Source organism: Protopterus annectens, chromosome 1.part1 (assembly GCF_019279795.1).
Source record: "Protopterus annectens isolate FY-2018-M chromosome 1.part1, PAN1.0, whole genome shotgun sequence".
Classification (NCBI taxonomy): domain Eukaryota; kingdom Metazoa; phylum Chordata; order Ceratodontiformes; family Protopteridae; genus Protopterus; species Protopterus annectens.
In genome coordinates this window covers 998,917,209-998,940,958 of record NC_056726.1, presented here as the reverse complement: position 1 = coordinate 998,940,958, position 23,750 = coordinate 998,917,209, and the positions used below count along the sequence as shown (strand labels likewise).

The window sequence follows — 23,750 nt, the reverse complement described above, 5'->3', positions numbered from 1 at the left end:
TGTTTTTTGAATTCTTATATTGTTGCACTTTAATTTATCCTTCTAAGTGTTTTTTCATCTATTTAATTGTAAAGGGCTACACATTTAAGTGTGTAGCCCTTTACAATTAAATAGATGTAAAGGGCTACACATTCAAGTGTGATAGCCTTTTCCTGCTTTAAACGTGTTTTTTTACTTGTATCTGCTCCAACTTTTGAAAAAATAACAAACAAAAAAAATCCTGTCTCTGTACTCGTTTCCCACCTTTCTAGATCTAGTAGAGTCCGGTTTTCAGATTTTGCTGAATTCTGGGCTGTTTGTAAGTTTCTGTGTTGCCCAGACCTTTCTGAGACAGAGGGAAGCTTCTCTGTTCATCAGTAACAGTGGTGAGCTTTGAATCAGCGTATCTCTTGCCTGGAGGATTAGTTTCAGCTCAGAATTTGTAGTTTTATTGGCCATTTTGGGCTATTTCTATTCCTTTCATCTTTCTGTTTAAAATCCCATATTTGCACAGTTTTTGTGCTTGTATTACCTCAGCAAGACCTGCCTGGGTGTCGTGCCAAGTCCTACAGTGGCAGAGAGAGAAAAGGGAGTCTTTGAGTGGATTAAGTACCTCTGTTTTGCTTTTTATTGCTTATTTTTGCTAGCTGCATTATTCCAACCATTTCTTATTAACTGTGCTACTTATTTGAACTGTTTTTTGAATTCTTATATTGTTGCACTTTGTTTTTAAGTGTTTTTTCAACTGTTTAATTGTAAAGGGCTACACACTGAAGTGCGATAGCCTTTTTTCTGCTTTAGAAGTGTTTTTTTTACTTGTATCTCCTCTAACATTTGAAAAAAAAATAAACAAAAAAATCCTGTCTCTGTACTCATTTCCCACCTTTCTAGAGTTAGTAGAGCCCAGTTTTCAGATTTTGCTGAATTCTGGGCTGTTTGTAAGTTTCTGTGTTTCCCAGACCTTTCTGAGATAGAGAGAAGCTTCTCTGTTCATCAAGAAGAGTGGTGAGCTTTGAAACAGCCTATCTGTCACCTGAAGGACTAATTTCAGCTCAGAATCTGTAGTTTTATTGGCCATTTTGGGCCATTTCTATTCCTTTCATCTTTTTGTTTAAAAACCCATGTTTGTGCAGCATTTGAGGTTGTATTTCCTTAGTAAAGGCCTGCTTGGGTGTCCTACAGTGGCAAAGAGAGAAAAGGGAGACTTTGAGTGCATTAAGTATCTCTGTTTTGCTTTTTATTGCTTATTTTTGCTAGCCGCATTATTCCAATCATTTTTTTTTATTAATTGTGCTACGTATTTTTAACTGTTTTTTTTAACTCTTATATTGTTGCACTTTAATTTATCATTTTAAGTGTTTTTTCATCTATTTAATTGTAAAGGGCTAAACATTTAAGTTTGATAGCCTTTTCCTGCTTTAAAAGTTTTTTTATTTGTATCTGCTCTAACTTTTGAAAAAAAAAAAACAAACAAAAAAAAATCCTATCTCTCTACTCATTTCCCACCTTTCTAGAGCTAGTAGAGTCCAGTTTTCAGATTTTGCTGAATTCTGGGCTGTTTGTAAGTTTCTGTGTTGCCCAGACCTTTCTGAGACAGAGGGAAGCTTCTCTGTTCATCAGTAAGAGTGGTGAGCTTTGAAACAGCCTATCTGTTGCCTGGAGGAGTGGTTTCAGCTCAGAATCTATAGTTTTATTGGCCGTTTTGGGCTATTTCTATTCCTTTCATCTTTCTGTTTAAAAACCCGTGTTTGTGCAGTTTTGTGCATCGTGCAGCAGCATTTAACTGTGGTTAAACTATTCCTGGTGAAGTGTGATAGCCTTTTTTCTGCTTTAAAATTGTTTTTTTTACTTGTATCTCCTCTTAACTTTTGAAAAAAACAAAAACAAACAAAAAATCCTATCTCTGTACTCATTTCCCACATTTCTAGAGCTAGTAGAGTCCGGTTTTCAGATTTTGCTGAATTCTGAGCTGTTTGTAAGTTTCTGTGTTGCCCAGACCTTTCTGAGATAGAGGGATGCTTTTCTGTTCATCAATGAAAGTGGTGAGCTTTGAAACAGCCTAACTGTCATCTGAAGGATTGGTTTTAGCTCAGAATCTGTAGTGTTATTGGCCGTTTTGGGCTATTTCTATTTCTTTCATCTTTCTTTTTAAAAACCCGTGTTTGTGCTTTTTTGCGCACCGTGCAGCGGCATTTAACTGTGGTTAAACTATTCCTGGTGCCAGAAAGTCTGATCTTCAGATTTTCCCATAGAACTAGCCAGACTTCTAGTTTTTGCGGTCAAAACTGTTTCTTTTCTCTTGAACTAGTCAGTCTTCTAGTTTTAGCACTCAAAACTGTTTCTGTTCCCTTGAATGAGCCAGTCTTCTAGTTTTAGCACTCAAAACTGTTCCTGTTCCCTTAATACTAGGCAATCTTCTAGTTTTAGCATTCAAAACTGTTTCTGTACCCTTAAACTAGCCAGTCCTCTACTTTTAGCACTCATAACTGTTCCTGGTGCTCCGCACTTGTCCAACTCTCGCTGCAAGCACTAAATAATCTACAAATTACTGCAGCACCCAACTTTCCTCACTAATCAAGAGAAAATCAGCTCCCAGTACTTAAATTAATAAGCACTAACCAGGCATGTCCTGGTGTTTTCCCCTGTCCACCTGATGAATATGGGCATCTTGGGGCAATGTACCAATTGCCTCATGTACACTGACAACCCTCTCCTCCTACCATCCAACACTACAACCTGTGAGAGAGGCACTTATATAGCCAAACTGAAAGCCAAGCTCTCTCAATCCAAGACTGGACTAGACAGTCAAGAGGAGAAGGTTAACACCACACTGCGCTCAACATATTGTCCATCAAAACCTGCACCTCCCAAGCCCACACATAGTAATATAAAACACACACCCACATTCACGGAGGTTCTCAATAAAAATCTGTCCAAACAACAGAGACCTCCAAAGCTGACATGCAAGCTACCACCACCCCCCCAACTGTACCCGAATGACTCATAGCCACAAAATCAGTGTGCCACTCAACCTCAGCCCATAAGGCAAAGGAACCATACCCAGCAAACTAGTCATTGGTGATTCTATAGTCAGGCATATTGATGTCCCCCTCACCAGACTGATCAAGGAGAAAGTCACTGTCAGCTGCCAGTCAGGTGCCAGGATCCACAATATAACACATGCACTCGGGTCACCCTACAACATTCTCCATTTGGAGTGAATGACCTGAGATATACCTTCCTGGACTACATGAAAAGAGACATGGAGGAGCTCTCTGACCATATGGCCCAGGTAGGTTTAACATTAGCCCTGAGTAGCATCATGCCATCACCCAGAATAATGCTAGAGTACAAGGACAAAATGATTGACTTCAGCAATTGGCTAAGATTCTGGTATCATTCCAAAGGGATCCAGTATCTGTCTGCCTGGGATGACATGAGTGACAGGCCACTATGCTTTGCCAGAGATGGCCTGCACCTGTCACCACTGGGATTCCGAATTCTGGCTGAGGCTCTTGCTGCCCCTATAGGGGCTTTTTTAGGCAAGGCTCAAACATCAAATGCACCACCATAGTAGACATAAACAAGCAAAATTTAAGGGTAATGCTACTCAATGCTAGAAGTCTAAACCTCAAAATGCACAGACTCGAGGGTCTCCTTAAGATGGAGAGCATCGACATCTGTGCAGTGACAGAGACCTAGTTTAAGGCTCCAGAGTGCACCCCATGCATTACCAGGCTACAATTCCTACCACACCTTTTGGCCACCCAACCTGGACCGAAATACTAAAGGAGGAGGCATGTCCATATTCATAAAGGATATCCACACCTCCAGGCTAGTTGCTCAACATAATGCCTCCGAAATTATCCAAATACAATTAACACTGGTCAAGACTGCAATTCAGGTTGTAGCATGTTAAAGATCCTCTACCATACTCCAGGACAGCCAACTCCATGTTTCTTGATATACCGGATAATATTAAGATACAGCCCAATACCCTAATTTTGGGAGATTTCAACTATCCCTCCATCAACTGGGAAAACTACTCATGTACTAAATCATTTGCCCAAAGTTTTCTGAAATTCATCAATTCTAATGCCCTGGACCAGCTTGTCCATACCCCTACCAGGGGTAGCAACATCCTGGACCTGGTCATTACCAATATGGGTAATAGATACTCCATGCCAGAGGTCAACTCCTCGCTGGTCAGGTCCGACCATAAGTTAATCACCCTAGACATCCATATGCTAACTAGAGGGAGATCAACAGTTAAACAAGTAAGAGTATGGCCAGAGGGTGTAGTTTCAGCACTCCAGGACTGTTTTGAGAGCACACACCAGATTATATTCAAGGAGGAGATAACTGAGAACCAGTGTATCAACCTGGAGGAGTACACCGAGAGAGTGATGGGGTACATCTCAAAATGTGTGGATGATGTGACAGTCACTAAAACCATCATCACACGAGCCAACCAGAAACCCTGGTTGACGAGAGAGATATATGAACTACTGAAAGCAAGGAATGCAGGCTTCAGGTCTGGAGACAGGGAACCCCTCAGAACAGCCAGAGCAAATCTAAACAAGAGAGTGAAGGAAGCAAAATGTACCTATGGCAGAAAGATCCAGAGCTACTTCTCTGACCAAATATATCCCAGGCACCTATGGCAGGGTATCCAGTCCATAACTGACTATAGACCCCTATCTTCACAATGTGAGGACAACAAGGAATTCCTAAATAAGTTTAGTGTCTACTTCAGCAGTTCTGATGAAGGGAACAGAACAACAGCAAAGAAAATGCCTATCGTCTATAACGAGAAGATTCTCAACCCAGCTGATGTCCAGAGTGCACTGCGCAGAGATGCTTTCTATAGTATTACGATAGAGAAAATCTGCTGGCCTTGATAATATCCAAGGGTGTGTGTTCAGGGATTGCACAGTGCAACTAACAAATGTCTTCACAGATATCTTCAATAACACTTTGAGTCAGCAAATAGTTCTGAAATGCTTCAAGGATACAACAAGCATTCCATTACCAAAGAAGTCTCCACCATCTTGCCTAAATGATTACCGCCCTGTAGCCCTCACCTCCACAGTGATGAAGTGTTTTGAAAGGCTGGTCAAGGATGCCATAACATCTGGGCTACCTGCTGATCTTGACCTTCAGCAGTTTGCTTACCAAGCAAACTGCTCTACAGAAGATGCCATCTCTCTAACACTCCATCTACTACTGGAACTCCTTGAGAATAAAAACACCTATGTGAGGGTATTATTTACTGATTGCAGCTCTGCTTTTAACATGGTCATCCCTCTTCATCTGATAATGAAGCTACTCCAACTAGGCCTCAACCCTCCACTTTGTAACTGGATTCTTGACTGTCTCAGAGACAGACCTCAGAAAGTGTGTGCAAGAAATAACTCCTCAGATAGCATCACTTTTAACACTGGGGTTCTACAAGGATGTGTACTAAGTCCTTGGCTGTTCACCCTGTTAACACATGATTGTACAGCCAGGTACAATACAAATCACTTCATCAAATTTGCAGATGACACAGTGGTGGTGGGCCTCATCAGTAATGACGGTGAAACAGAGTATAGAGATGAGATGGAACAACTGATTACCTGATGTGGAAATAACAACTTAGCACTTAATGTAGACGAGACAAAAGAGATAATTGTGGACTACAGGAAAAACTGCAAGGAACATTCTCCCCTCACCATAAATGGGAAAAATAGTTGAAAGAGAGAGAAGCATGAAGTTTCTGGGAGTGCACATCGATGAGGACTTGCCTGTCATAGTCAAGAAAGTGCACCAGAGATTGCACTTTTTAAGAAGGCTGTGGAGAGTGAATCTTCCATCGACAGAGGTACTATAGAAAGCATCCTGATGAACAAGCTTGTAGTATGGTATGGAAGCTGCTTTAGCTCTGAGTGCAAACCTCTCCAGAGAGTGGTGAAGACAGCCGAGAGGATCATTAAGACCACCTTACTATCAATCCACGACTTGTACTTATCCAGAAGACTCAACAGGGCCAGAGGAATAATTAAAGACTGCACTTATCCTGCTTACAGACTGTTCCTGCATCTTTCATCTGGAAAGTGCTTCTGAAGCATATGTTGCAGGACTACAAGATTCAGGAATAGCTTCTTCCCAATTGTCATCAGGCTGCTAAACTCTAGTAACCACTACACTCCATGATGTCCACCTGGGTCAGTAGAAACTGTCTCAAATTGTGCATTAACCTGGTTCCTAGTCTCATCTAATACTTAGTGCAATATTCACCATAACTGTAACTTATAGGGCACATAACTAGGGCACTAGCAATGTAGTAAAATATCTCTTCATTCAGTGCATACATGTTGTGAATTCATAAATTAACCAATACTCTTAAGGTCCATAGTGCAATACTCTAATGTTCGCAGTGCAATGCTCAAATGTCTCTTTCTGTGCAAGGATCAATGCAATGTCTTAACCAAGTACCTCTGCAATACTAAAATCTCATGCAAGTAAGTGTTCAGTTCAAAAAGTGTTAAAATGTGTTTCTAATTATGTGCAATATTAGTCTTTCTACCTGTATGCCCGTGATGTAATAGCTAGGAGTTATATGTGTAAATGTCTGAAAATAGTCTATATGTTGTCTGCACATTGAGTCCGTAGACATAGAATTTCATTCAGCTTTTGCAGTTGTGTGATTTCTGAATGACAATAAAGCTTACTTTGACTTTGACTTGAAAGATCATTGGATTACAATTTTATTTAAGGAAAAACAGTGTAGACCAAACTCCAGAACACTACAGCACAGCACAAGGAACTCAGCCACGGACCAAAGTAAAAAGACTTTAATGAAAAGGTTAAGTGCATCATCCCCTGATAGGGACTTCCTCAGAACATCATACAGTAGTTGACCCAGCCTTAAAATATACTTGAATTAATTACATAAATTAACACATAATTAACTTATTCATTCTATTTAAAAATATATATACTATATATGTATGCATATGGATAAGTAAACATAATACACTCATAAAAACATCAACTATAATGCATACTACTCCATATATATTTTATTTTAACCTAATATATGTTTTAACTTTAAAATGCATGCTATATTAGTAGCCTCATTAATGCCTGGATACTGAGTTGCATCTAATCTCAATTGCCATTTCAACTCACAAATATCCAGGTGTAAATCCACAATTTTACCCTATGGGTCCCTAGCTAACTGTTCGACTACCAAAAACTTAAAATAATGATCATCATGTTCCTTAATAAGCCTAAACAAGACATTGGTGATTCTGCGTTTCCTGATGTCTGTGTTATGTTCACTAATCCGTTTTTTAAAAATTCTGCACTTAGCTATGTAAACAACATTAGAACTACCACAATTAAAATGTCCTTTTATAAACATATCCAAACCATTAAGATTAAATTTGTCACTGGTCTCCAAAATGTGTGCACAAAAATTACACATCCCACACTTAAAATGTCCATTTGGTCTATTGATGCTTCTACTTGAATTCCCACCATTTACCTCAAAAAGGTTTTTAAATGATCTATCCTTTCTATATACAATTTTTGGGGGGCCCAAACCACTTTATGCTCAACATTGGCATCATAACTCAAAATATCCCAGTTTTTCTTGATTACCTCAGAAACCCTACTTGCATCAAAATTGTATGTTGTAATGAAACAAACCATAGTTGTTACCACCCAATCCTCTACTGATGTCTTGACTAATGATAGACGCCACTCCACTTGCATCGGTTCTACCACTTAATATTGCCCTATATATGCCTTTCAGACGTTTAACTATAACTTCCTCACCAGTCTTCTCTAATACATCACTGCGGTATCCCCTCTTGGCAAACAAACTTATTATGAATTTAACTTTATCCAAAAAGTCACAGTCTAAGCTTACCATTCTGGCCGCCCTCACCAGTTGTCCCTTGACTATTGACTTTTTTTGATGTGAGGGGTGCCAGCTACTAAATTCCAAATTAGAATTGGAGAAAGTAGGTTTTCTGTATATCCTAGAAAGTAACTTCTCCTTGTTATTATCCAAAATGAAATCCACATCTAAGTAAGATATCTGCTCTTTACTATAATGGTGTGTGAACCGTAAAAATTCCACAGTACTATTAATATAAGCCAGAAATTTATTAAGCTGTGTTTTGGTGCCTTTCCACATCACAAACAAATCATCTAAAAACCTGGTGTAATGTATAATATTCGGCCAATATATATTATTCATGAAATATTCCTGTTCCCAATGTGACATAATGTAATTTGCAAAAATTGGGGCACACGCTGACCCCATTGCCACTCCAGTTAACTGTTTAAAATATTGTCCCTCAAAATTATTATAATTATTATTTAAAACAATATCCATAAGGGCAATAAATTTATTGATCGAGTCCTGGTCATATACACCCATCTTAAACAACTGTGTTTCCAACCATTGCAATCCCTCACCATGTGGTATGATAGAAAAAAGATTAACCACATCAATAGTAACCATAATTAATCCTGGAGCTAGCTTAATTTTTTCCAATTTCTCCAAAAAATGCCACAAGTCCCTAGTAATGTATGTAAAAGTTGTTAAACCTTTCTGCATGCTGTAATCCAAAAATTTACTAAAGAAACACATTTTTGAACTTTGACCATCCACAATATGCCGACATTTCAAATTAAATAGGCCCTTGTGGATCTTTGGTATTCCAAAAATATTGGGTGCCATGGGGTGCTCATTTCTCATGCATTTATATTCATCCAAACTTATCTGGCCCTGAAATAATATATCTTCCAATGCCAAATCAATCCTCCGATAAGCTATATGGATCTCGTTTAAGGAACTCTCATCATACATTCCATCCATTAGCATCAGGTTCATTTTATCTAAATAGTCGCTTTTATTCATGAACACCACGCCACTCCCCTTATCTGGTTTCATTATATGTACTGTTTTGTCATAAATAATTTCTTTTAACAGTTTTTCTTCTTTCATGGTCATATTACTTACATAATCTAACCCGGGATGTTTGTACAACTGCCTGATCTCTTTCTCACATATTTTTTCATATATGTGTACTGAGTTTAAGGTGGGATTGAAAATTCTTGGTTTACTGCATTCATCCACGGTGGTGGTGCTGCGGTAGCTTTGTCGACTCACAGTAAGACGCTGTCCGGTTCGATTCTCAGCTAGAGCGTCTTCTGCGTGGAGACATGTGTGAATGGGTGTACCTTCGTTGAAGGTTGTGCATCACGGCTGGTAACTCGGCACGTAAAAATCAACTACCAATCATTAGGGGACCGGAGTTCAGCTGTGGCGACCCCTAACCGGGAAAAGCCGAAAGACACAAAACTAAGTCTGCATTCAACTGGTTCACTAGTATCCTTTTGTCCATTAAACCAAATTTTCAGGTTTAATTTACGTATAAAGCACTTTAAATTAATTAATGTATCAGCCACATTCCCCCTTCTTGTAGGAACAAAAGTGAAGCCTTTTGCTAAAAGGTTCACATGATCCATACCCATGATTTTTGTGGAATAATTATATATCTTAAAATCATTGTCACTATTATTAACAATAATGCATCGCTCACCATCCTGCACACATTCATCACTATTATCCATGCTATCCACAAATTGGGACAACAAAAAGTCAGAACTTTCAACATTTTCAAAGTACTCAAAACTATCAACCCTTGCTCCCTAATTTTCAACAACAGTGTCAGTCAAAAGATTTTCATTGGTGTTAAAGTCATTACATACAATAGGTGTAGGTGGCAATATAATATCATTTACAAAGTATTGATTTAACTCAGTAAGGTTACACATTGCAGACATAGATAAAATATCAGCCAAGTCTGCGTCATTAAACTGGGATACCTTTTTATTAACAAAAAACTCCCTAACGTCCGTTTCAACATCATTACTTCTCTCCAAAACATTTAAAACATTCAGTTCACCTTTAATGTACGTGGTTATCCCACTCAAGGATTCCCTGAGCACCACGGTGTTAATAAATAACTCAGTCCTTTCTGACTCTTGTGAATGTTTTCTTACAATTGCCACTTACTTCATCAAAGCTGGCTATGGCAATGTCATCAGTTTGTCAGCTGTTAATTCCTGTTCCTCGCCTTTTTCGGTCTCACTCCTTGCTTTACATAGTCCCTGTAACCGTTTTTCGAAAAATGGGACTGTTGGCTTTTGCCTCGTAGTCTCTTTGAATGCCTTACACCATCAGTCATGGAAATAGAAGGTTGAGAATTCAACCGCTGTTCCCTATGTAAGATCGGTGCTGACATCACTCGCTCTGCCCCATTCGATTCACTATTGGCTCCTTCTCTGCTGTCATCATCGGGGTAAGCCAGGGAAAGTGGATATACTGTCTTCTTAATAAATTCATTAATATCGGTTGGCGTGGTTTGGTCCCGAGGGTGAAGCCGAGGGACCAAGCCAACGATGGGTAAATACAGCATTACCCACACCAGAAGTGGTTACTGCTATTATACCATGACATTATTTAAGAAGAAACTATTACTTTTCTTAAATAATGGCATAGTATAATGCCTGTTTACTGCCTTTCCGCAGATGTCTGGCATCCGGCAGTTCTGATGTACTGCGGCGCCTGCGCGGTACATCAGAGTTGTGGGCAAAAGCAACGGAGAAAGCAAGATCTCCATTGCTTTTTTTTTCACTATGTTAAATGGGTTTAACATAGTGAGACAGTTAAAATAAGCAACGGAGATGTCCGTTGCTTATTTTAAAACTGTCTCACTATGTTAAACCCATTTAACATAGCGAAACAGTAAAAAGCAACGGAGATCTTGCTTTCTCCGTTGCTTTTTAAAACCTGTCTCGCTATGTTAAATGGGTTTAGCATATGAGACAACTTTAAAATAAGCAGCGAAGATCTCTATGTTAAACCCATTTAACATAGCGAGACAGTGTAGAGTTATACTAATGGAAAAGGACCTTTTCCATTAGTATAACCGCTGGCTAATCAGCGTGCACGTTTTGGGGGGGTCATGGTATAATATCTCTTTTTATCTTGTTTTGTTTCCACAAGAAAATATTACTGCATATACTGTCAACACTTTGAAGAGCACTCGTATAATACACCCGATGCCATTCATACTCCAAATCCGATTGTATAGATTTTTTTAAAACTTATAATTCTTTGCATCGGGTATCCAGAACCTGATTATTATATTTAACCATAAGTCACATCAAGACAATACCCGCTCGATTGAACAATACATGGAGTTCATTCAGAAAATCCTCATTTCCCTCTGCTCCATTGGGATACCTCCATAGCCGTAAACCTCAAGGGACCTGCCCTAATTCAATATTTTTCTCCAAATAAGCATTCTCCATCTGCAATTTTTTGTATGTCAGCAAGACTTTTTCATAAGAATTCAATTTCTTGGCTATGGTTAGAGGTTAATGTTGGTTCATATCCTGACCACCATTTCCCATATGGAAGCCACATTTCTTTTTCTTCCATATATCTCCAACTCCATCAGTTTTGTCATTTTCTTTAGTTGTTAACAGTTCTCTTTCTACCATGGGGCCATTTAATGCCCCCTGTGTGGTATTAGCAGATTGCAATCTCTGGTTAGTCTGGGTTGACTGGGTTAAAGAAAACTCCAAACTTCCAAAGATATTACTTGCTGGTTCATTATGTTTATCCATCAATGTTTGGATTTGTGCAGTATGCACTGCCAACTGCTGGTTGATTTTTTGTAATAAATCCTATACTTCTCCACTGGTGGCCAAGGTTTCCATAGTACTATGCAAGGCAAACAACAAGGAAAAACAGTGTAGACCAAACTCCAGAACACTACAGCACAGCACAAGGAACTCAGCCACGGACCAAAGTAAAAAGACTTTAATGAAAAGGTTTAACGCTTTCTTCCCCTGATAGGGACTTCCTCAGAACATCATACAATAGTTGACCCAGCCTTAAAATACACTTGAATTAATTACACAAATTAACACATAATTAACTTATTCATTCCATTTAAAAATATATATATACTATATATGTATGCATATGGATAAGTAAATATAATACATTCATAAAAAACATCAAATATAATACATACTACACCACATATATTTTATTTTAACCTAATATATGTTTTAACTTTAAAATGCATGCTATATTAGTAGCCTTATTAATGCCTGGATACTGAGTTGCATCTAATCTCAATTGCCATTTCAGCTCACAGATATCCAGGTGTAAATGCACAAGTTTACCCTGTGGGTGCCTAGCTAACTGTTCGACTACCAAAAATTTAAAATACTCATCACCATGTTCCTTAATATTCCTAAACAAGGCATTTGTGATTCTGCCTTTCCTGATGTCTGTGTTATGTTCACTAATCCGTTTTTTAAAAATTCTACTTGTCTTTCCTATATAAAAAATAGGATACATTTGGCACTTAGCCATGTAAATCAAATTAGAACTACCACAATTAAAATGTCCTTTTATAAAAATATCCAAACCATTAAGATTAAATTTGTCATTCAAAATGTGTGCACAAAAAATGACACATCCCACACTTAAAATGTCCATTTGGTCTATTGATGCTTCTACTTGAATTCCCACCATTTACCTCTAAAAGGTAACCATAGCTGAGAAATTGAAGTCTTTTGAAAAAGACTTGCTGACATACAAAAAATTGCAGATGGAGAATGCCTATTTTGGGGAAAAATATTGAATTAGGGCAGGTCCCTCGAGCTTTACGGCTATGGAGGTATCCCAATGAAGCTGAGGGAAATGAGGATTTTCTGAATGAACTCCATGTATTGTTCGATTGAGTGGGTATTGACTTGATGCAACTTATGGTTAAATATAATAACCAGGTTCTGGATACCCGATGCAAAGAATTTGAAGTTTTAAATAAATCTATACAATCAGATTTTGAGTATGAACGGCACTGGGTGTATTATGTGGGCGCTCTTCAAAGTGTTGACAATATATGCAGTAATATTTTCTTGTGGAAACAAAACAAGATAAAAAGAGATACTAATGAATATATTAAGAAGACATTGAATATATGTGTGTGAATGAGAGGGAGGATAGAGGAATGGTGAGGATGCAAGTAGTAGAGGTGCAAAGGTGGATGAGTTTAAATACTTGGGGTCAATAGTTCAGAATAACGGTGAGTGTGGAAGAGAGGTGAAGAAGAGAGTACAGGCAGGATGGAGTGGGTGGAGGAGTGATTTGTGACAGACGAGTACCTGTAAGAGTGAAAGGGAAGGTCTACAAGAGGGTAGTGAGACCAGCTATGTTATATGGGTTGGAGACAGTGGCATTGACAAAAAGGCAGGATTTTGAGCTGGATGTGACAGAGTTAAAGTTGTTAAGATTTGCACTGAGTGTAACGAGGGTGGACAGGATTAGGAATAAGTATATTAGAAGGTCAACACAGGTTGGAAGGTTTGGAGAAAAAAACAGAGAGGCAAGATTACGTTGGCTTGGGCATGTGCTGAGGAGGGATGCTGGGTATATTGGGAAAAAGATGCTAAGGATGAAGCTACCAGGTAACAGGAAAGGAGGAATGCCTAAGATAAGGTTTATGGATGTGGTGAGAGAGGACATGCAGGTGGTTGGTGTGACAGAGCAAGATGCAGAGGACAGGAAGAAATGGAAACAGGTGATCCGTTGTGGCGACCCCTAACGGGAACAGCCGAAAGAAGATGATGATGAAGAAGACATTATATCCACTTTCCCCTGGTTACCACGATGATTGCAGTAGAGAAGGAGCCAATACTGAATCGAATGGGGTAGAGCGAGTGACGTCAGCGCTGAGATTACATAGGGAACAGCGGTTGAATTCTCAACCTTCTACTTCCATGACCAATGGTCTAAGGTGTTCAGAAAGACTAAGAGGGAAAAGCCAACAGTCCCATTTTTTGGAAAATGGTTACAGGCACTATGTAAAGCAAAGAGCAAGACTGAAAAAGGCGAGGAACAGGAATTAACAGCTGATGAACTAATGGACATTGCCATATCCAGCTTTTATGAAGTAAGTGGCATGTGTAATAAAACATTCAAAGAGTCAGAAAGGACTGAGTTATTTATTAACACCATGGCACTCAGGGAATCCACAAGTGGGATAACCATAGACATTGAAGGTGAACTGAATGTTTTAAATGTTTTGGATAGAAGTAATGATGTTGAAACGGAATGTTTTGTTAATAAAAAGGTATCCCAGTTATATGACGAAGACTTGGCTGATATTTTAATTACGCCTGCAATGTGTAACCTTCCTGAGTCAAATTAATACTTTGTAAATGATATTATATTGCCACCTACACCTATTGTATGTAATGACTTTAACACCAATAAAAATATTTTGAATGACACTGTTGTTGAAAATTAGGGAGCAAGGGTTGATAGTTTTGAGTACTTTGAAAATGTTGAAAGTTCTGACTTTTTGTTGTCCCAATTTGTGGAAAGCATGGATAATAGTGATGAATGTGTGCAGGATGGTGAGCCATGCATTATTATTAATAATAGTGAACATGATTTTAAGATATATAATTATTCCACAAAAATAGTGGGTATGGATCATGCAAACCTTTTAGCAAAAGGCTTCACTTTTGTTCCTACAAGAAGGGGGGGGATGTGGATGATACATTAATTGATTTAAAGTGCATTACATGTAAATTAAACCTAAACATTTGGTTTAAAGGACATACAGGTACTAGTGAACCAGTTGAATGCAGACTTAGTAAACCAAACATTTTCAATCACCACTTAAACAACTCAGTACACATATATGAAAATATATGTGAGAAAGAGATTAGGCAGTTGTACAAACATTCCAGGTTAGATTATGGACATAATATGATCATGAAAAAAGAAAAACTGTTGAAAGAAATTATTAATGACAAAACAGTACATATAATGAAACCAGATAAGGGAGTGAGGTGGTGTTGATGAATAAAAGCGACTATTTAGATAAAATGAACCTGATGCTAATGGATGGAACGTATGATGAGAGTTCCTTAAACGAGATCCATATAGCTTATCGGAGGATTGATTTGACATTAGATGATATGTTATTTCAAGGCCAGATAAGTTTGGATGAATATAAATCCATGAGAAATGAGCACCCCATGGTACCCAATAATTTCGGAATACCAAAGATCCACAAGGGCCTATTTAATTTGAAATTCCGGCCTATTGTGGATGGTCAAAGTTCAAAAATGCGTTTCTTTAGTAAATTTTTGGATTACAGCATGCAGAAAGGTTTAACAACTTTTACATACATTACTAGGGACTCGTGGCATTTTTTGGAGAAATTGGAAGAAATTAAGATATCTCCAGGATTAATTATGGTTACTATCGATGCGGTTAATCTTTTTTCCATCATACCACATGGTGAGGGATTGCAATGGTTGAAAACACAGTTGTTTAAGATGAGTGTATATGACCAGGACTCGATCAATAAATTTATTGCCCTTATGGATATTGTTTTAAATAATAATTATATTCATTCTGAGGGACAATATTTTAAACAGTTAACTGGAGTGGCAATGGGGGCAGCGTGTGCCCCTATTTTTGCAAATTACATTATGTCCCATTGGGAACAGGAATGTTTAATGAATAATGTATATTGGCTGAATATTATACATTACACCAGGTTTTTAGATGATTTGTTTGTGATGTGGAAAGGCACCAAAACACAGCTTAATGAATTTCTGGCTTATATTAATAGTACTGTGGAATTTTTTACGGTTCACACACCATTATAGTAAAGAGCAGATATCTTACTTAAATGTGGAATTTATTTTGGATAATAACAAGAAGAAGTTACTTTCTAGGATAAACAGAAAACCTACTTTCTCCAATTCTAATTTGGAATTTAGTAGCTGGCACCCCTCACATAAAAAAAAGTCAATAGTCAAGGGACAACTGGTGAGGGCAGCCAGAATGGTAAGCTTAGACTGTGACTTTTTGGATGAAGTTAAATTCATAATAAAAGTTTGTTTGCCAAGAGGGGATACCCCAGTGATGTATTAAATAAGATTAGTGAGGAAGTTATAGGTAAACGTATGAAAGGCATATATAGGCCAATATTACGTGGTAGAACTGATGTATGTGGAGTAGTGTCTATCATTAGTCAAGACTAATAGAAGATTGGGTGGCAAAAACTATGGTTTAAGTTTCATTACAACATACAGTTTTGATGCAAGTAGGGTTTCAGAGGTAGTCAAGAAAATCTGGGATATTTTGAGTTATGATGCCACTGTTTTGCATAAAGTGGGGAGGCCCCCCCCAAAAAAAATTGTATATAGAAAGGATAAATCATTTAAAAACCTTTTTGAAGTAAATGGTAGGAATTCAAGTAGAAGCATCAATAGACCAAATGGACATTTTAAGTGTGGGATGCGTAATTTTTGTGCACACATTTTGGAGACCAATGACAAATTTAATCTTAATAGTATGGATATTTTTATAAAATGACATTTTAATTGTGGTAGTTCTAATGTGGTTTACATGGCTAAGTGCCAAATGTGTCCTGTTTTTTTATATTGGAAAGACAAGCAGAATTTTTAAAAACCGGATTAGTGAACATAACACAGACATCAGGAAAGACAGAATCACCAGTGCCTTGTTTAGGCATATTAAGGAACATGGTGATCATTATTTTAAGTTTTTGGTAGTCAAACAGTTAGTTAGGGACCCACAGGGTAAAATTGTGGATTTACACCTGGATGTTTGTAAGCTGAAATGGCAATTGAGATTAGATGCATCTCAGTATCCAGGCATTAATAAGGCTACTAATATAGCATTCATTTCAAAGTTAAAACGTATATTAGGTTAAAATAAAATATATATGGAGCAGCATGTATTATATTTGATGTTTTTATGAGTGTATTATTTTTACTTATCCATATGCATACATATATTTAAATGGGATGAATAAGTTAATTATGTGTTAATGTTTGTAATTAATTCAAGTGTCTTTTAAGGCTGGGTCAACTATTGTATGATGTTCTGAGGATGTCCCAATCAGGGGAAGAAAGCACTTAACCTTTTCATTAAAGTCTTTTTACTTTGGTCCGTGGCTGAGTTCCTTCCGCTGTGCTGTAGTATTACAATTTTATTTATCAATGTAGATAAACATCCTTTAATAACAATTGATTAGTTTGTAAATGTACTAACAGCACTGACACAAAGACACAACATTTCATCAAATCTTTATTTTTTTGTCATGTTTCCTTTCAGGTGACATTCGTCTAGTAAATGGCCCTAATTCATGCTCTGGAAGAGTGGAAGTCTACCACAATAATGAGTGGGGCACAGTGTGTGATGACAACTGGGGAATGCAGGAAGCTGCAGTTGTATGTAAATATTTGGGATGTGGAACTGCTGTTTCAGCACCAGGAAGTGCATACTATGGAGCAGGAACTGGGCCAATAATGCTGGATGATGTGAACTGCAGAGGATCTGAGTCTTCTGTGAAACAATGCCCATCCAGGGGATGGAAAGTACACAACTGTGGTCATAGTGAAGATGCAGGAGTTCAGTGTACAGGTAATTATGTGGTCTTTAAACAGACATCCCAGCTGTCCTTGTTTTGGAGGAATTTTCTTATTTTCAGGTCCAATTTAGGAAGTTCCTATTTTTGGTGATATGTGCCTATTTTCAGGCTTGATTTACCCCTTCACACAATTTTCTAAATCCCCTTCATCAAAGATATTTTTGAAGTTGTCTAATCTGCAGAAAACCAGACTACATGACCATGTTACTACTGGCAACAATAACTTAAAGAAAGAGGATATAAATCTTACATCTTTCTTTTCATAAGCAAAATAGATGACCTTATGTGGCAGAATTATGTGATACAATTTGTTAAGGTCAATAGATTTTACAGCATTTTTTGATAATGTGTGATATTTTTCTATCATTTTTTTCACGTTCCATTTTTAAAATGAATTTCTAAGTAGTATCCCTCATTTCTACTTACTGGAAGTGAGACAAGTTATTTGCTTTTAGTATTCAAATGTTACCCTTACAAGATGTCCAGATTTTTAGCTGGATGTTCTTATTTTTCAATGATTTTTGTTACTATTTTCAGTGTCTGCAGGTTGTTATAGTATAAGTGAGCTCATACAATAATCTCTTCAACTCAACGTATGTTAAAATACCTTTCTAAATAAAAAAATCTGTGAAAAAAAGAAAGTGCTCCTAAACCGTGGTTCTAAACATATAATTGTTGCAACTTCATGACCCAAAATTAGAAAAGGGAACTGATGAGGTACAGCTCGATATGCTTAATTGGGTTTGATAACATCTGTGACATTTGTATGTACATTTACAAACAAAACCAAAACTATATTACTAAATCTGAGGTTTCAAGGTGCAGTGAACTCCAATCAGCTCATCATTCTTTGTTACTCTGAATAAGGTAGATATTTATAGTTCACTTGACATACTGAGAATGGGTTTTTACTAGATTAATAGCATAACTTAACATACAAACAAATAGTAAACAATGGCCCTATTATTCAGATATAGATGCCTTGATTTCCCACTGTCGTCCATACCTCAGTGCTGTCTCAAGGAATGTAGATTTGAGATAGAAGGTTAAGTTGCTTACCACTGTGATGTAAAGACTCTAGCAACATGCCATCAAGACCAACAGTGCCATCATGTGAACAGAGTGATGCAAACTCATTGCTGGAACTTGTATTTTATAGCAGTAAATTGCAGGCCAGTGCAACTTTGATCAGAATACGAAATAAAAAAGCATGGGTGGATGGAATGATAGATGGATTTTTTCAGTGAAATAAACCTAAAAAATATTATTTCTGAGAACCTGTTTTTATTCCAGTTTTAATCTATCAGTCCATGTAAGATATATCACAAGTGTTTCTAGCTCTTATAATCATAACTGCAATGTAATTTCAATCTATTTTTTCATTCTAAGTAATTCTACATGAATGTACATCCATCCATAAAAGCTTTTTTTTTTTTTTTTTAGTTAATCAAGGGTGGTGGGAGTGACAGATATGTTTGAGGTGGAGGTGAGATTACATCAAGGATCAGCTCTGAGCCCTTTCTTATTTGCAGTGGTGATGGACAGGTTGACAGATGAGATTAGGCAGGAGGCCCCGTGGACTATGATGTAAAGCCTTCTTCAGCTATGTTAGAAACCTGGGCGGAAACCCTCAGATATGCTCAGAGTTGGTTCACAACAACAAAAAATACACTGAACCCACAGATATTGCTAACATTCTGGCTGACAGGTTCAGTGCAAATTTCTCCCCTCCTTCACCCCCAAAAGAAGAAATACTTATCCCAGCTGAATGTAATCTCCCTGTCATCTCAGATGTCCAAGTGAGAACCGCCTAAACAAAGCAAAAACACAGCATCAATGGGACGAACTCAAGAGGAGCTAAACCCACACATAAAAATGCTATTTAACCTTAGCCTTACTTTGGGATATGTACCTGAACACTGGCGTACAGCAACAGTGGTCCCACTCTGCCTCTATAGACCCTGTGGTCTGCAAAGCTATGGAAAGAATCATTATGGAAATCATAAACAGAGACATAGGGGACCTACAGACACTTGACCCCACCCAGTTCAGCTTTGTAAAGGGCAGATCCTGCCTTTTAAACCTGGTTGACTTTTTTGAAACAGTCACTAGAGCCATTGATGAGGGCATAGCAGTCCATACAGCATACCTGGACTTGGCTAAGGCCTTCCAGGCATCATAGATGAGCTAAACAGCTTAAAAGTAAACCCTTATGTCACTAGATGGGTTGCAAACTGGCTAAAGGACAGAACCCATAAAGTTAAAATCGCTGGAGCAATGTCAGACTCAAAGCCAGTCACAAGTGGTGTCCCACAGGGATCTGTCCTGGGACCCCTCTTGTTCAGCATTTATTTCTCAGATGTTAAAGCAAACATGGGAGGGCTGTGGCTGACAAAGTTTGCAGATGATTGCAAACTAGGTGCCATAGTCGATACACCAGCAGACACACACATCCTACAAAAAGGCCTCACTGAAACGGACAACTGGTGCCGTAGTCACGGCTTAAACTAAATGCCAAAAAATGTATAGTCATCCCTTTTGGAAAAAACAAAGTACCCACAAATTATCACATAGACAGCAACCCAGTGAGTACGGAAAAAGTAATCAGAGACCTAGGGACCCAAGTAGACAGCGACCTCTCATTTGACACCCACATTGCCAAAGTGGTTAGAAAAAAATTCTACCTTGCACACCTCATTATGAAGGGATTCACATCCAGATCCAAGGATGTCATTGTACCCCTATATTCCTCCCTCATCAGACCCATGATTGAGTACAAAGCCCCATTTGGTATGTACCTCACCCGGCATTTACAACAGCTGGAGAGACCACAAAAGTACCTCACCAAAAGGATCAAGGGTCTCCAACATATGTCTTATTCTGCCAGACTAAAGAAACTTCAGCTCTATTCAGTAGCATACCGCCTGCTCAGAGGTGATCTCTGCCCAAGGCCATGTCCAGTCAGGATCTGATGGACATGCTCCACCTCAAAAAATCAAAATCCATCAGGACCACGAGAGCTAAAGACTTAAACCTCGGCACAAGTATGAATAGGACATGCTGGAGGGATAGATTCATAACCCAGAGGCTTCCCATGCTTTGGAACAGGATCCCAGTTAGGCAGTGCCCCTCACTGACTCTCTTCAAGAGAAATCTTAATGAGTGGATGGGAGATCGTAAATTTACCCCAAGGGTCACATCTGTGTCACTGCTAGACAGGGGCACAGTAAACTAATTCTATTATATAAGGGGACCTTCATTGTGTCACTACTAGACAGAGGCACAGTATTCTAGATTTATTCTGTACATTTTTGTACCATTTCATGGGGTGGCAAAAGCCACATCACTATGGCTAGGCTTACAAATGCCCCAGGGCAGATAGCCTAGTACTATAGTATGAAACTATGAAACATTGTGATATGTAGTGAGAGTAGGGACCAGGTTGAGGAGACCCTGGAGAGGTGGAGATATGCTTTAGAAAGGACAGGAATGAAGGTCATCAGGGCTAAAATAGAATATATGTGTGTAAATGAGAGGGAGGGTAGAGGAATGGTGAGGATGCAGGGAGTAGGGCTGGTAAAGGTGGATGAGTTTAAGTACTTGGGATCAACAGTTCAGAGTAATGGTGAGTGTGGAAGAGAGGTGAAGAAGAGAGTACAGGCAGGGTGGAATGGGTGGAGAAGAGTGTCAGGAGTGATTTGTGATAGAGGAGTACCAATAAGAGTGAAAGAGAAGATCTACAAGACGGTAGTGAGACCAGCTATGTTATATGGGTTGGAGACGGTAGCAATGACGAAAAGCAGGAGTCAGAGCTGGATGTGGCAGAGTTAAAGCTGTTAGGATTTGCACTGGGTGTGACTAGGATGGACAGGATTAGGAATCAGTATATTAGAGGGTCAGCTCAGGTTGGATGTTTGGAGACAAAGCAAGAGAGGCGAGAATGCGTTGGTTTGGACATGTGCTGAGGAGGGATGCTGGGTATATTGGGAAAAGGATGCTAAGGATGGAGCTGCCAGGTAAGAGGAAAAGAGGAAGGCCTAAGATAAGGTTTATGGATGTGGTGAGAGAGGACATGCGGTTGGTGTGAAAGAGCATGATGCAGAGGACAGGAAGAAATGGAAACAGATGATCCGCTGTGGCGACCCCTAATGGGAACAGCCGAAAGAAGATGATGAGTTAATCAAGGGCCTGATTTATTTTTTTAACTCTTGTGGCTCTTAATCGTGCAACCACTGCCAGGATATTTAGCAATAATTTATTAAATCTGCCTCCTGCGTCATTAAGTTGAATAGATTTAAATGGAGCCCAGTTGATCTGGAAGAGGCTGAGGTAAAAGTATCTTTATTGATGTTACTGACGTTTCTGACTGCTTTATGGTGATGAACCTTGTAGGGCTGTTTGGGGTGTCTGATGATGTAGCTTAACTTGTGAGCACTTAGGCTATCAGGCAGGATGCCACTTTTGGCAAACTTATTTGGGGTGGATGTTAAAATACAATCTGATTCTTTAGATGTGGCCTTGTTAATTCTAGTTGTAGACTTGATCAATTGAAAGATGCTATAAAGCTGAACAGAATTTGTTGGGTTTTCTAGAGCTATCTTTTTCTAGTCTGTGTTAACATCTTCAAGTTAGATGGTCTCCAGTCTTATGATGGCCAAGATCATGCATGTGGATACAAGGTGGTATGTATAGGCATATGATGGCATTTTCAGATTGAGGAGTGAGATGAGAAGTTCAGCTTTGTACAGTATCAGGGTAAGTGGAGAGATCTAATATGTTACTATAGGAAAATACAACCCCACTTTCTTTTTCCTAGTTCTAGCTAATTTGAGTATATTATAGCATCTTGGGAGTATTTCTGTATCTTTGCTAATTGGCTTTAACCAGGTTTCTGTGCCTTTGAAGAGAGCAGTGGGCTATACAGGCATACAATTCTGTGATTTTGTTGTAGAGACTTGGGTTTCTGTGGAGTATTTTAAGTCCTAAGTGGTTGAAGAGATTTCCTATTGCTGTTTTGGAATGCATGGGGCTGTTTTGGTGGGGTCTGCAGTTAGATGAGTGGGTTCAGGACTGGGATATATATTCCCTCCCAGCATTATTGTCCAGTTAACAACGCGGCTATAAGTGCCACATGTATTTGGGTTTGAGTTAATACACAATTTTGGATAATGGTGGAACATATCTTGCTTGCTTGTATTTCTGGGTGTTAATAGAATTAATTTTGGTAGGCTGGAGGAGATGTTAGAGAAAGGTGATATTCTGGTTTAAGTGTTATATGGTAGGTGTAGGTAAGTGACAGTGGCAGAGATACTTGTGATAGCTGGTTGAGAGTGTAAGTATAATGAGAAATGCTAGTGATGGAGAAGTAGTACCATATTTGGGACTTGAAGAATATCCCAACACCATGTGCAAAAATGGGAAGAAGGGATGTGGATGCATGGATGGATGGACAGATGCAGTTATTAGTATTAAATATTAATGAGAAGAGTAAAGTAGAGTGAAATGATAGGTAGGATTGGTAAGAAGGTATAGAGAGTTACAGATAAGATTGACAGGAAGGTGTAGAGAGTTACAGGTATGATTGACAGGTATAGAGAGTTACAGGTAAGACTGATAGGAAGGTGTAGACATGCAGGTAGGACTGATAGGAAGATATAGTTTATTTTATTTATTTTATTTATTTATCATTTGTTGACCGGGAACGTCCGACTAGGTTCCACAGAGCCTGTTTTCAGCAGAGGCCCGGTGAGAAATGCTCCAGATGCATGTCTTTGGAATGTGAGGAGGAACCGTACCCGGAGGAAACCCACGTGAACACAGGGAGAACATGCAAACTCCACACAGAAGGCACCCCAGCCGAGAATCGAACCAGAGAACCTCTTGCTGTGAACTCGCTGCACCACGGGGCGTTAACTGCAGCACTGCAGTATAGACAGTTGCAGGTAGGGTTGATAGGAAGGTGTAGAGCATTACAGGTAGGATTGATGGGAAGGTATAGAGGGTTACAAGTAGGGTTGATAGGAAGGTATAGAGAGTTACCGGTAGGTTTGATAGGAAGGTGTAGAGAGTTACATATAGGATTGATAGTAAGGTATAGAGAGTTACAGGTAGGCTTGTGAAGAAGGTGTAGAGAATTACAGGTAGGGTTGATAGGAAGGTATAGAGAGAGTTACAGGTAGGTTTGATAGGAAGGTATAGACAGTT

The 23,750-nt window shown here is 38.7% G+C and overlaps 1 protein-coding gene across 1 annotated transcript in view; it reads left to right on the top strand.

Annotated features, from left to right (window-relative positions):
• LOC122815236 (scavenger receptor cysteine-rich domain-containing group B protein-like) overlaps positions 1–17,812 on the top strand; it is a 160,212-nt gene extending 142,400 nt beyond the window's left edge. The window contains exons 2-3 of the mRNA XM_044087569.1: positions 17,231–17,539; positions 17,655–17,812. Of these exons, the coding sequence (XP_043943504.1) occupies positions 17,231–17,539; positions 17,655–17,812 (467 nt within the window). The remainder of the gene's footprint in view (positions 1–17,230; positions 17,540–17,654) is intronic.
• The last annotated feature ends 5,938 nt before the right edge of the window (positions 17,813–23,750 follow it).